Consider the following 12,851-nt stretch of genomic DNA (forward strand, 5'->3'; position numbering starts at 1 on the left):
TGCCTGGGAACAACGGATGAGATTCAGCAGAAAATGCAGCTCCCTCTTTCCTTCTCCCTCCCCCCCCCTCGGATTTTTACATTCCATGCTTAAGCTCCCTCTCCTGTGTGCTGTTTTGCCACACCATGCAAATAACACAGCTGGAATAAAGTGGAGAGGTGTGTGTCTGTATGGGGGGGGGGCGCCAATGCTTTTTAATGAGTCCTAGCTGCTTTGAGATTCATTCAAAGACGTTATTTTAAACATGGAAGCAGCTGTAGCTTCTCCGATCAGGGTGGGGCCGTGCAAAGTTTGGCCCTCTGAGATCCGACAATGCAAAGGGGGTGCATAAAATGCATATTCCTTGATAGACCCTCATCTCTCTCCCCCTTCCCACCCGGGGGATATCAACTCCCTCCCCTGCTGCCTCCCTGCTCAGCCTGGGCTGTGCCTCTGAGTAAGCGTTTACTCCCCGCCTATCGGGGAAGCCGGGCTGCACTAGAGCCGCCCCCTCGCCCCCCTCCGCCACCCCCCATATTGCCAGGTCTCCATAAGGGAGATGTGCCTTAACCTTATGGGCCACCTCTGCTTACGGCCCCATCACGGCGAGGTCTCCATCACCTGGCAAGGTCAGAAGGAGCCGCTAACCTGGGAGGGGGGGTCTGGGCTGTTGGGTCAGAGGCTACAAAAGCTTTCCGAAAGGGACAAAAAGCAGGTGGGGAGGGAGAAGGCCCCACCCTGGGCTGCAAAGAAGGAATCCTTCACGGTTTGTGTAGCTCTTGTCCCTGGATGCCCTTTCCTTTTAAGATGAGGTTGCTTTAAAAGCCACCCTTGAAATCCTAAAGCTCAGGATCAGTGCCCAGAGGTCAGGCTTTCCTGGAGAAGGAAGGAGTGCAAAGCAGGGTCAATCTGGAATTAGTTAGCGACAGCGATATTGCTCTCGTTCTCTCCCCGGCTGTAATTGTCAAAATGTTTCTGGACATCCTGAAAAGGAAGGAGGCAATTTTCATCTTGCTGGCCTTTCCTTTTGCTGGAGCCTGAACGGTAGGGGTGTGTGTGTGTGTGTGTGTGTGTGTGTGTGTGTGTGTGTGCTCATGCGCTTGTACGTGGGACAAAAGCATGCCTTTGGGAAGCCAACAAGTACGACCCAGGCGATGGGCAGAATCGAAAAACAGACACACAAACCCTCCTTCCGCCCAGCGACTGGGAAAAAAAGGAAGAAATGCTGTGTTAGGTTAGGGTAATGCAAGGGAGGGTGCTTATGCTATTTTTAATTTATTTCAGAATGTTTGTGGATGGAGCTTGGAGTTGGGTATTTGGAGAAGCGGGCAGTGGCGCTGTAGATTTTATGGCTGTTGGTCTTTCCCAAAGAATGTGATTTTTGGTCTTATGGGGGGGGGGATATTTTTTTCCCCCACCAGTGTTAACTCCAGCAGTTTCTGAAAGTTAAAATAAATTAGGCTTGCGAAGTGAGTTTTACCGGGAAGAAACCCGTCTCTGTAAATGTAATTTCACGGGTTTCATTTTCCATTTTCCATTTCCTGGCATACCGGAGGCCATTTGCTGGTTGCCCCTTGAGAAATATCAAGGGAAGGACTGGTTCTCTTCTGCTGCTGTTTTCAAGAGATTAATGGATACAACAAACTAGCAAAAGGATTGCACAGACCCACATACAAATGGAACTTGATATTATTTGTAAAAACGAAAGACACTTGTGATCTTCTAAATTTCTTTTTTCTTCTTAAACTACAGTGAGGTTCTTTGAGACATTGTTTGGGGGATTTGAAGCAGTATCTTCAATAGTTTTTGAAAGTTTTTTTTCCCCAGTTTACACCGCTATGAAATACTGATGGCTTTGGAAGCGTCTGTCGTATATTTAGGAGTGTTGAGGTGTATCTGGACCAGTCAAATACATGGGTGTCTTTCATCCTTCTGTATCTTCCCTTTGATTCTGGTGCTTGGCTGCCTTTTTCCTTAGCAAATGTTAATATTAGGCTGCGGGAAACTGGTGGGAATTGAGGCCTAATGAATGTAAGTAAAAATGTAAAACGATAAAGGCAATAATTGAACATAATATTGGGAGGAGATATTCTTTTTGTTTATATCACTTGCTGTGAGCGAACGATGGGGTGCTACGGCTATCTTGCTTCTGTTAATATTAAGCAAAGCTGTGAAGTTACCCTAGGCTCCATATGCCTGTGTTTTTATTAGTATTTATTAATAATAAACATACATATTGATGATTTTATAATTAGTTCCTGAATGAGCCCCAGATGACTGTATGGAGAGGAATGCAATATTCTTTAATTAGGTTTTCCCTCTCCTTGCTACGTTCCTCCCTGCAGACTGAGTTGTGTTCCTGAAAGAAAACGAAGCTTTCTGTTAAAAGAGGCTAAGAAACTCACTCTGAGGTTTGCAGAGTTGTGTTCCTGTTCCTCTTTCACTTTTGTCCCACTGTTCTCTAAAACCAAAGAGCTGGAAAGTTAAAACTCAGAGGTGAACCAGCTGGGATCTTGTGAAGCTCTTGAAGTTCATTTTCCTTCTTGCAGACGTTTCATTACCAGGCTAGGTAACATCACCAGTGCACGGGGAGTAAAGGCTGCTGGCTGTTTATATATGACTGTTTGTCTCTTGTGGGACTGTGATCACTACTACCCCAAAGGGAGCATCAGGTTGAAGAAAAGTACCAGATTATTTTTTAAAAAAATCAGTCTTGTCCAAAATACAATATTTTCTCTCGCACCTTAAAATCAATGAACCTTTGGTAGTTTTCCTCCGCCTTGTTTCCATTTTCTCCATCGCAACCAAGTTGTGTGCATCTTGAAAATCCAGCAGGGCCCAAATGGGACCTCTGTACAGATAGTCCTCCATTTACAACAGTCCATTTAGCGACCCTTTGAAGTTTCAACGGCATTGGAAAAAAGGGACTTACAACCGTTTTTCACACTTACAACCAGGGGAACGTCCTCATGGTCACATGATCAAAACTCGGACGCTTGGCAACTGACTCACATTTATGACAGTTTGTACAATGTCCCGGGGTCACGTGACTCCCCTTTTGCCACCTTCTGACAAGCCAGATTCACTTAACAGCCGTGTTACTAACTGAATCAACTGCAGTGATTCCCTTAAGAACCATGTCAGGCAAAACCCACTTAACAAATGTCTCCCTTAGCAACAGAAAACTTGGGCTCAGTTGCGGTCGTAAGCCGAGGACTCTCTATAATACCTCTCCTTTTTACTTTCTCTCAAGGTAAAATCAAGACTCGATTGAGGCACTGGCCATTTTTGAGGTGCAAACTCTAGCATTCCTCCTAAAACAGGAAAGAGCAGATGAAAAAGGCGCATTTAAAGTCCAAGGGTGCAGATTCTGCCCGGTTAATACCTTCTTTTTTTCTTTGAGATTATCTGGGCTTTCAAGCCCTTTGAAAGCTGTTAAAATCTGGGAAATACTGTTGCAGTGCGCAGAGGCGAGGAAGGGTTAAAGCTTTGATGCAGAATTTCCTGCAAATAGCCGCCAGAAGGATTTAAAGAGACAGGAGCCTGTTTAGATCACCTTTCCAGGTAATGCTCTCATCCTGGCCTCCCGGTGGCTTTCCCTACGGAAGGAGCAGCAGCGTTAAAGTCACCACAGGGGTTGGCGGTTTCCGTGCCAGTCTTCCTGCCTTGTCTGGGGAGACCCTGCTGGCTTAGCCAGCGCGGAGGGAGTTAAGTGTTCACACCGAAGTGGGGGTTGCCGGGAGATCCATGGGGCTCAGCCTTTGGAGAGCTCAGCATAGGGCCAGAATCTCTAATGGGGAAGAAGAACGTGCCCGAAGCATCAGCAGCATCATCAGCAGCAGCCCTCTTTGCTGCTAAATAAGGATGTTTCCTCCACATTGCTGGTCTCTGGCTTGCTTTGATTTTCCAAGAGACTCCCAGCCATGTCCCTAGCTCCAGCTTCTGCCAGAGCCCTCCAGCAGCCGGCATGAAGAATAGGAGCTGTTCGGAGACGGGATCCGTCCGCTCCTGCTGCAACTCTGGCTGCCTGAATAAAATTAAGAAGGGTTAGTTGGGCCTTTGTGGATCCTCCCCACAGACGCCTTCGTTTCTCCTCGGCCCCTTCCCCTTCCAGCTGGTGCTCGGTGGTAGTTTTTGCTGCATGATCAGTTCAGCCCAACGGAGGTGACGCTGGAAAGGCCCCGGGTTGGTTTGCTTTTAAAAACATGCACACACATGAGAATGGAGGAGCATGCCTGGTTGGGAAAGAAGGGGCATCGCTGCTGGCTCCTTCAGCTGGGGAGAGCAGTAAAAGGTGCTGAGCCCAATGGGGAGTAAAAGTCAAAGCAACATGTTAACGGCAGGAAGGTGTCCCATCCTATATAACGGGGGCCCAATTCTGTGGGTGCATCTCTGTGGCCATTCAGAGTGAACTCGGTGCTCAAGTCTTTCCAAGGGGACTTTTAGTGTTCATTTGGCTAAATGAGGTCTGTGGAACTATGTACATGTTTCCTTTTAACAAGAACAAAACAAAAACTGGAAATTACCTGGTTCTAATTTTTTCCAGGGAGGGGAAGAATCAGGGGTAGACAGTCCATCCTTCCTTAACACAGGGATGTGGCTTTTATGATATGCAAATAAGGCACACAGCCCCTTTGCCTACACTGCATTGTTGTCCCTGTTTGTAGACTTCAAAAGGCCTGGCCCACAATCACAAATCTTGAATATTTATTGTCTCTTGTAAAATTCAGCATGGCCTGGATTTTGAAAAGCTGAAGAGAATCTTAAGTAGGTCAGCCACAAAGAGAATAAATCCTTAAAATGTCAAAAAGTGTTTCGGGATCATGACAAAATACGGCTTTTGAAGGGTGCTCTCTGAATATTTCCTGGTTTCCCATTAGAAGGAGCAGAAGAGCTTTGCTTACTGCCAGGGATGTTATGAATGCTGAAAGGGAAGTGTTTTGAGGTTGCTATCACTGGCCCCAGATTTGCAAGATGTACATGATTCCTGTAGTTTTCCTGTATTGGTTCTGCTGAATCCCAGAGTTACATGACGAGTTGTCTTAGCCATTGAAATGATGCGTGTTGTAGGTCTTGTCAACATTTGCTCTGGCTTTTGAAATTTCAAGCAGGCATTGTACTCACACCATCCTAGCTGTAAGAAGTGGACAGTGTTTGGGGAAATAAGTATAGGTAGTCCTTAACTGAATTTCCATCGGATAGAAAGTTGCATCTTATAAATTGGAAGTTGTTATATTTATCTTTTAAAAAAACCCTCTTTGCTGTGTGAAACTATAGAAACAATCTCAAGCGATCCTGCTGTTGCACATTGTTGTGGTTTCCCCATTTTTTTGCACCTGTGGTGGTTGTGTTGGAGCCCAATTGCTGTTTTTAAATCTTTGTCAAAGTTCTGGCTGATGATCCCAACGAAGTAAGCACACCTGAGACATTGTGATCTCTAATGCAAAACTTTATTGAGCACAGCATACCGGCACTAATGAATGGAAAACCAGCTCCAGCAGTAGAGTGCCAGAAAGATAGTTAAGTCACATTGTCCAATTAATCTTCTGCCATTGTTATGAGAAGCCATAATATCTCTCCTGCAATCATGCTTCCCAGTGGATAGAAACCATACATTCCCCTCCCCCCTCGGAACTGTTGGCCAGCTAGAAGCAGCATGGCTGTCCTAGTGCAAACAATCTTCGCAGCTTGACAATCTTTTTGTTATATATTGTGCGTAACTTGTATTCTATAATTACAATGTCATCTTGCATGTCAGTCAATATATTGGGGAAGTTACAGCGATTTGAGGGGTTAATGGAAGAAATGACTCAGAATCATGTTTATCACACTGTATGTGTCAAAAGTCAAGCTGTTAAACCCCGGCCTTGTTGTGTTACATGCTTGACCCAGTTTTTAACGCTTGCTCTCCCCTCTTCCTTCCCCAGTGAAGCATGCAAGGGGCGAAAACGCTTAATTTTTTTTAGTTGACGCTTGTGTAGTTCCGTTAATGGGGGTTGAACTTTATAGTTGCAAGCTCACAATTAAAGCTGCATGGGGAATTGGAACCAACGTGGAAGCTGAAGTAAACGGGGAAATTGGGGTCCCTTTTGGGTTGCCACAATACAGACTGAGGGTGAAATGCTCAGTAAGGGATTTCTTTCTTCACCTTTTTAATTTCATTGTTCCCCAGATAATTGCTGTAGAAATTGCCAGGAGTGTAGTTCTTACCAATAAATCTAGAAGGGGAATAAGAGAAGGATGATGGTTTACTTTTGCAGGGCAGTTGAGTTGTGGCATCTTGGATGTGATGAGTCTGGGTGCTAGAACATTTGCAGGGTGAGCGTGCAACTCCCAGCAGGATCTTGGATGTCCCTCCTTTTTTGAGAATTAAAGGAAAGCATAGCATCAAGCAAAACCTGAATGTTTGGCAAAGTCTCTGGTATCTGCAGGTAGAGCAGATCCCCACAGGGACTCTTAGAAGATAACGGGAGAGGGGGGGGGCTTTGTCCGTCTTCTGAGATGGGAGTGCTTGCCTCTGTTCAAAATAGCACCCCTTCTCTGACTGTCCCATAGCCCGCTAAAAGAATTTGCCTTCTTTCAGAGAGTCGTTGAGGCCACTTGGAGGTGACCTAGAGGACACAGATCAGCCTCCAAGTGGCCTCAATGACTCTCCAAAAGAATGCAAATGACCAGCTGTCTGCAAGGAGTATAAATCCTTCCCTTCTCCACCATCCAGTCAGAGTGGAAGAAGCTTCTGGGATGAGAAGCAAAAGGTCTTCAAAGGAAAACAAGAAAGTCCAGTTGCCTCCTGAAAAAGCACAGCTGGTCTCTTCTGTTTCTGGCATCATTTAAGAGAACATTTCTAACGTCCCTCTCATCCACCCAGCCCCAGTCATGAACTGGGATAGCTATTGAAGCTTCCGGCATAAAGTCCTCAGAAGACAGAGAAATGGGTTGGGAATTGAGCCTTATTAATATTAAAGCTAGCCTTTGTTGGCCCCCAGGAAGAAAGGTATAGTCTGGCTTTGTTCCCTGCCCTTTCTGCGGGAGAGTGAAACCTTGCAAAGACCTGAGAATGGAAAATGTGTTTAACTAATGATTAAAAATTTATCTTGAGCGACATACTTAGAAAAGCCAAGGGGGAACACGAGAGGTGGGTGTCTTCCCGCTTGGAAATCCAATCCGCTGAGGAAGGGCAAGCAGGCCAAGTCACCCTGGCCGGAGGAAGCAATGTCCACCAGCCAGAATCGTGGACTTCTGTTGGTTCCTCCTCACCTTCTCTTTAAATGGCAGCGAGGGCTCGTTTTATGGAAGATAAATGGGCATTTTGGGAAGGCCGCGCCAAGCTTCTCTCTCCGCGGTTGCTTAGAGGCAGCAGAACAAATTAAATCATCTTGCTCCAATGTGATGCTCCTAGAATTCCCAAGGCATCGGGTTAGGGAAGGTTATTCAGCCATGGGCATTTTGGCTTTGGCTTGGTTGGTTGAGTAGAGTAGAGTAGAGTAGAGTAGAGTAGAGTAGAGTAGAGTAGAGTAGAGTAGAGTAGAGTAGAGTAGAATAGAATAGAATAGAATAGAATAGAATAGAATAGAATAGAATAGAATAGAATAGAATAGAATAGAATAGAATAGAAGAATTGGAAGGGACCTTGGAAGTCATCTAGTCCAACCCCCTGCTCAGGCAGGAAACCCTATACCATTTCAGACAAATGGCTGTCCAGTCTCTTCTTAAAAACCTCCAATGATGGAGCATTCACAACTTCTAGAGGCAAGAAGTTCCTCTGATTAATTGTTCTCACTATCAGAAAATTTCTCCCTAGTTCCAGCTTGCTTCTCTCCTTGATTAGTTTCCATCCGTTGCTTCTTGTCCTGCCTTCTGGTGCTTTGGAGAATAGCTTGACTCCCTCTTCTTTGTGGCAGTTTTGTGCCAAATTTAAATTTAGGAAGTATGCTTCTCTTACTGGTGCTTTTCTTTTTTTTTTTCAATTAAGCTCCAGGATTTCCTGAAGCCAGAATACCTCCTTTCCTGAATGAACTTCACCTTCCCTATTCAGAGACACATGCTCTGTATTACTGTATGATAATTATAGAGCACAGCAACAGCGGCTGAAATGGATTTGCCTTTGGCGAGGGTGTAATTTAAGCACAGTATCTATTACAAGGAGAACACCCGCTTTCCTATTTTCCAAGTTTCATTTGGTGAGCTTAGTCTGCAGAGAAGACTTGGCAGAGCATGTCAGGAAGGTGGAGCACAAAGAGATTTTAAAATGCTAAGGTGGTCTAATTGTTGTTGTTGTTGTTTTCAGGTTCTGTTGTGCATTTTTAATCTCTACTTTTGAAATCAGAGAGTGGTGGATTAAATTTCAGTACGTTTGGATTTGAATGGAGCCCACCAAATGGTATGGGATTGGTCTAGATTAGAATATACAAAATATACATTTGGTTATTGGGCTGAATTAATGAAGTTCCATCCGTGATGCAGCAGGAGTTTTGCCCCATTTTACGGAAGGGAGGGAGGGAGGGAGGGAGGGAGGGAGAGAGGATGGATGGATGGATGGATGGATGGATGGATGGATGGATGGATGGATGGATGGATTCTGGAGCCATTTCAATGAAGAATTTCCAGCAAAGTCTTTTGCCTCTTGGTGCAGAGGTATCCATCATTTTTCTGAAGCTTTTTATGCTGCAAAAAAAAAAAGCTGAATTTTAAGCAGTGCTTCATGCCAAAGATGGGAGATAGTTTTCTATTTTTGTGTTATGTATGTATAAAAAGAATGTCTTTGATGCTTTGGCTGTGAAGGAGAGAAAGGGAGAAAAAAAGACTACACAATGAAACAGATTGTATTTCATCTTGTTAGCCAGTTTCATTAACGATCTTGCTACCTCAGCTTTTATTTGCAGCTTCCATTAAAGGAAGACTTCGGTGGGAATATATGAGCAGGAAGAGCTATTAAATATGGATGGAAGTTTCCCTTTACTATTCATCGCTCTTAAATTGGTACGATAAAGGCCCCCCTCTAGGTTCTCTTGGGAGAAACTGCGGATATTCCTTCCCCGGATGAACAGAAGAGAGAGGAGAAGGTAAAGATTCTGAGCAGGGGGCTGGACTAGATGACCTCCAAGACCCCTTCCAACTTTATTATTATTCTTGTGCGACGGCCTCTTTTTCTGCCACCACAACCCTCTTCAGCTTTTGCAGACTGTGGTTGGAGTCAACAGACCTCGGCTTGCCCTGCTCTTTCGGGTAGATTCCTCCACCACGAATAGTCTGAAAAAGACTCCTTAATTAGATCTCGGCTCTGACTTCCTTGTTTTTCTTTGAAGACCTTTCGCTTCTCATTCCAGCAGCGTCTTCAGATCTGACTATCCTGCTGGCTGTGCAGATTGGGGGCAACAGAAATTGTAGGCGAGGAGAAGTGAGGGTTGCCAAATTGAGAAAAGTTTGAGAGGGGGAAAGAGGCTCTTTTTAAAAAAAAAAAAAAAAAACCAAACCAATAATCTGTGCTTTGCATTTGTGAAATAAAACTCTCCACGCTGCCACCTCATTAGCCTCAAAAGTCAGCAAGCCTCCCTTCTCTTGACAGTCCTGCAGGCACCGTCAGCAATTAAAACTGGGTGATACTTTGTTCTGCACAGAAAAAGGTAACCAAGAATATCATGTAGGCTTCCCTAAAGGTTTTCTGTACCTGTGGGTATATAATTATAGGCCTGAATGTGCAAAAGCATAGGAAAATTCTCTCTCCACACCATCTTGTTAAAAATCCAAGTTTTAACAGGTTATTTTAAAAACAATAGGGTTTTTTTTTTTATTTCCAGAAAACAAATGGCAATGTGCTTAAAATCTGCTCCATCATTTTACGCCAAAAGGCAGATGTATGTTTATAACTCAAAATTCAGAGCTGGTTCCATTTGGGAGCGAGTTGAAAAGCCTCTGGGCTGCTGCATGAATTTGCATTTCAGCAGGAAAATAATGGCATCCAGGTTCCATGAGCAGAAATGAAAGAGGGGTATTTTTTAAAAACGCAGCCCACAGTGTATTAAGTCCACTGTCCTCAGCAGCCCGTTGTGACCCTGTGCGTTCTCCTAGGACCTAAGCCAACCAGCTGGAGGTAGATCTTAGAGGAACATATGGCTGGTAGCTTCTGATCTTTTCTATACAAGAGAATAAATAACAGCTTGGGTCTAAAAATAGCTGCCTTCATATCTAAAGACACAGCAGTTCCTAGGAGAGTGGCTGGTTTGTGGTGTGCTATAAATCCAAAGTAAAAACACAGTTGTTTATGAAATTGACTTTGAAACGTTCTATAATACAAGAAGGCAGGAAATGATATTGCAGTCTGCATTGATTTAAGCAGCGTACGGGGTCTGGCTGAGATGCATGATGCATCCTCCTGAGCACAAACAGACTTTCGTTTAAACCAATGTTTAACTGACCCTGTGCCATTTCAGACAAGTGGCTGTCCAGTCTCTTCTTCAAAACCTCTAGTGATGAAGTGATTTCAACTCTGAGAGTTGGAAGTCCACGCATCTTTAAAAGGCCAAGTTTGAGAAACACCATAACAGAATAACGAAAGTGGAAGGGACCTTGGAGGTCTTCTAGTCCAACCCTTGCTCAGGCAGGACATCCATGTCCGACAGATGGCTGTCGAATCTCTTCAGTTGACTGATCCAAGCTAACCCATCATAAATAAGAATGGGGGTTCCATCTTGACAGTTTTGAACTTGTATTTGACCTTGGACAGCTGCTGCCTCGGTGAGTTATTCGCCCCTTTATATTTGATCGCTACATGTTTGGTCAACAATGGTGGATAGTTCTCACTTAAACTTTCATCGTCTGAGGTGGCTTCCCAGGTAAACAGTCCCCAGCCTAAGTTGAATTGTTGTGTAGCTTGATTCAGTTTGCAAGGCTTTAGAAGTGTGTATACGTGTTCGTGTGTCCATTGTCCATTGTGTTGATTGACTGGCAGCTGTGGAAGGCGGTGTCTTATTTTATCCACAGTCATGATTGATTTGTCTCTGAAATAGCTGCTTCTAAATGATTTTATTTGATTGGTGCCTTTGAAGGGACAGCAGATGCAAAATGGAAAGGAGTCAGAGGTGATGGATCTGCCTCCCTTTCTTATCTGCTGGAATTTCTGGCAATCCCTCCCTTTCCCACAGTCAGAGAGAGAAGAAGATTGGATTCATCAGAAGTAATCAGAAACAGTGTTTGGTATCCTGCGACTGGATATGGATTTTGCTTCCATTTGCTGGCAGGTTGTTGACATTGCTGGAACCGTCATAAACAGACCCTGGTCCACGTCCTTCCCCTAATGATTAAAAAGGCATGTTTTGAGCTGCTTGTTGCATAAATAAACAATGTGGGTATTTTGCATGGATTCTTTCCTTTTTTTCTCCTTTCCTTTTTGCAAGCAGGCCATCATGTTAGAACACCCCCCCTCCATTTATTAGAATAATAGGCAGATTCTGTGTACTTCACAAATTTTAAAAAAACACACATAAAATTTCTCTGATAGCTTACGAGGTTTCCAGATGGGTCCTGTATGCAGAGGCTGTCTGTGTTAATAAACTCCCTTGCTCAACCTGCCTCCGTTAATGAAGGTTAAAGCTGCACCAGCCTCCAGTTGTTTTGTGCTGCTACTTGAGCTTCCATTAATATTTAAGAGGGTTTTTTTTTAATCCTGTCCACTTATCCTTATCTTGGGCATCAGCAGGACGTAGGTCATAAATCCATGAGCATGTTCAATTTTAGCTTCTTCCTTCACCCTTGGGGAGGAATCAATAGCTGGTTGTATATAACAATTGAAAAAAGAAATTAGCCCGTTATGGAGTGTGGAAAGGACAACTTTCTCCAAACTGCCCTCCGGGCGGGTGGACATCAGCTCCCAGAATTCCCCATTCCTCCAAGGGTGCTGGGATTGAAATCCACCTGTCTGAGGAAAAGGTTGTGTGGATGCTGGAGGGAACTGTGGGACAAGGCAATCAGTGGCAACTTCTCAGCAAGGAACTTGGAAAGCTCTCCCATTCGCTGCTTCCGCTCTTGAAAATGGCTTGGGCTGAGTCCGGATGCCGGTCCATCATCCGGTCAGACATGGGTTCCTGGGCTCAGCCAGCTTGTCCTCTACACAGGGATTGAGACCTCGGGCATTGTCGTTTGCTGCCTCTGTAGGGCTGCAAGTTGGGGGATTCAGGTGCAATTCCAGGTGTTGTTCCCACTTAATCAGTGCACAAATCACCACGGTGTTTTTAGTGCTGTCCAGCTGGTAACCATGGAAACTATGGTCTTTCTCTCTTTCTCCTCCTCCTCCTTCTCCTCCTTTCTCCTCCCTTTCACAGATGACTCGGGCGACGAGGAATCCACCTCGCAGTCTGACAAGAGCGAAGTGCATGGCACCCTGAAGCACCTCTCTGGTAAACTGGACGACCTCAGCGCTTTCAACGACCTGATCGCCAAGCACGGGGCGGCTCTCCAGAGGTCCCTGAGTGAGCTGGAGAACCTCAAGTTGCCGGCCGAGAGCGGGGAAAAGATCAAGGCGGTCAACGAGCGAGCCACCCTCTTCAGGATCACCTCCAATGCTATGATAAATGTGAGCGAAGCCCCGGCGGCTGGTTATATTTTCGGGAGGGGTGTGTGTGTGCGTTTGTGCCACGGGAAGCATTCCCTCCCTGTTGCAGGTGGAGGACCCTTCCAAGGCAAGGAGGGGGTGGAAATAGAGAAGGGCGGGACAGGAGCAGCCAGGCAGGGCTGGTGCTTTCTCTTTCCCTTGATTTCAAGTTGTCTGTTTTGAGTTCCTTCTTTATGTAACACCTGCTTTTACGAAGCGTTGAAAAATAAATGCAAACCTCTGTTAGAACACCGATTCGAGGGGGATTCCCCTCTCCCCGGAATAG

At 45.1% G+C, this 12,851-nt stretch overlaps 1 protein-coding gene across 5 annotated transcripts in view; it reads left to right on the top strand.

The window, feature by feature from the left end:
* OSBP2 (oxysterol binding protein 2) overlaps positions 1 to 12,851 on the top strand; it is a 33,100-nt gene that overhangs the window by 8,300 nt on the left and 11,949 nt on the right. For 3 of the 5 annotated variants that reach the window (XM_039332508.1, XM_039332506.1, XM_039332507.1), the window contains exon 3: positions 12,297 to 12,547. In XM_039332508.1, coding sequence (XP_039188442.1) covers positions 12,297 to 12,547 — 251 coding nt within the window. Of the gene's footprint in view, positions 1 to 793; positions 1,024 to 3,184; positions 4,026 to 12,296; positions 12,548 to 12,851 lie in introns of those variants that run through there. The other 2 variants (XM_039332509.1, XM_039332511.1) reach the window with 2 other exon arrangements.

Source organism: Crotalus tigris, unplaced genomic scaffold (genome assembly GCF_016545835.1).
Source record: "Crotalus tigris isolate CLP2741 ecotype Arizona unplaced genomic scaffold, ASM1654583v1 scf7180000024461.5605484, whole genome shotgun sequence".
In the NCBI taxonomy this organism is placed as follows: Eukaryota; Metazoa; Chordata; class Lepidosauria; order Squamata; family Viperidae; genus Crotalus; species Crotalus tigris.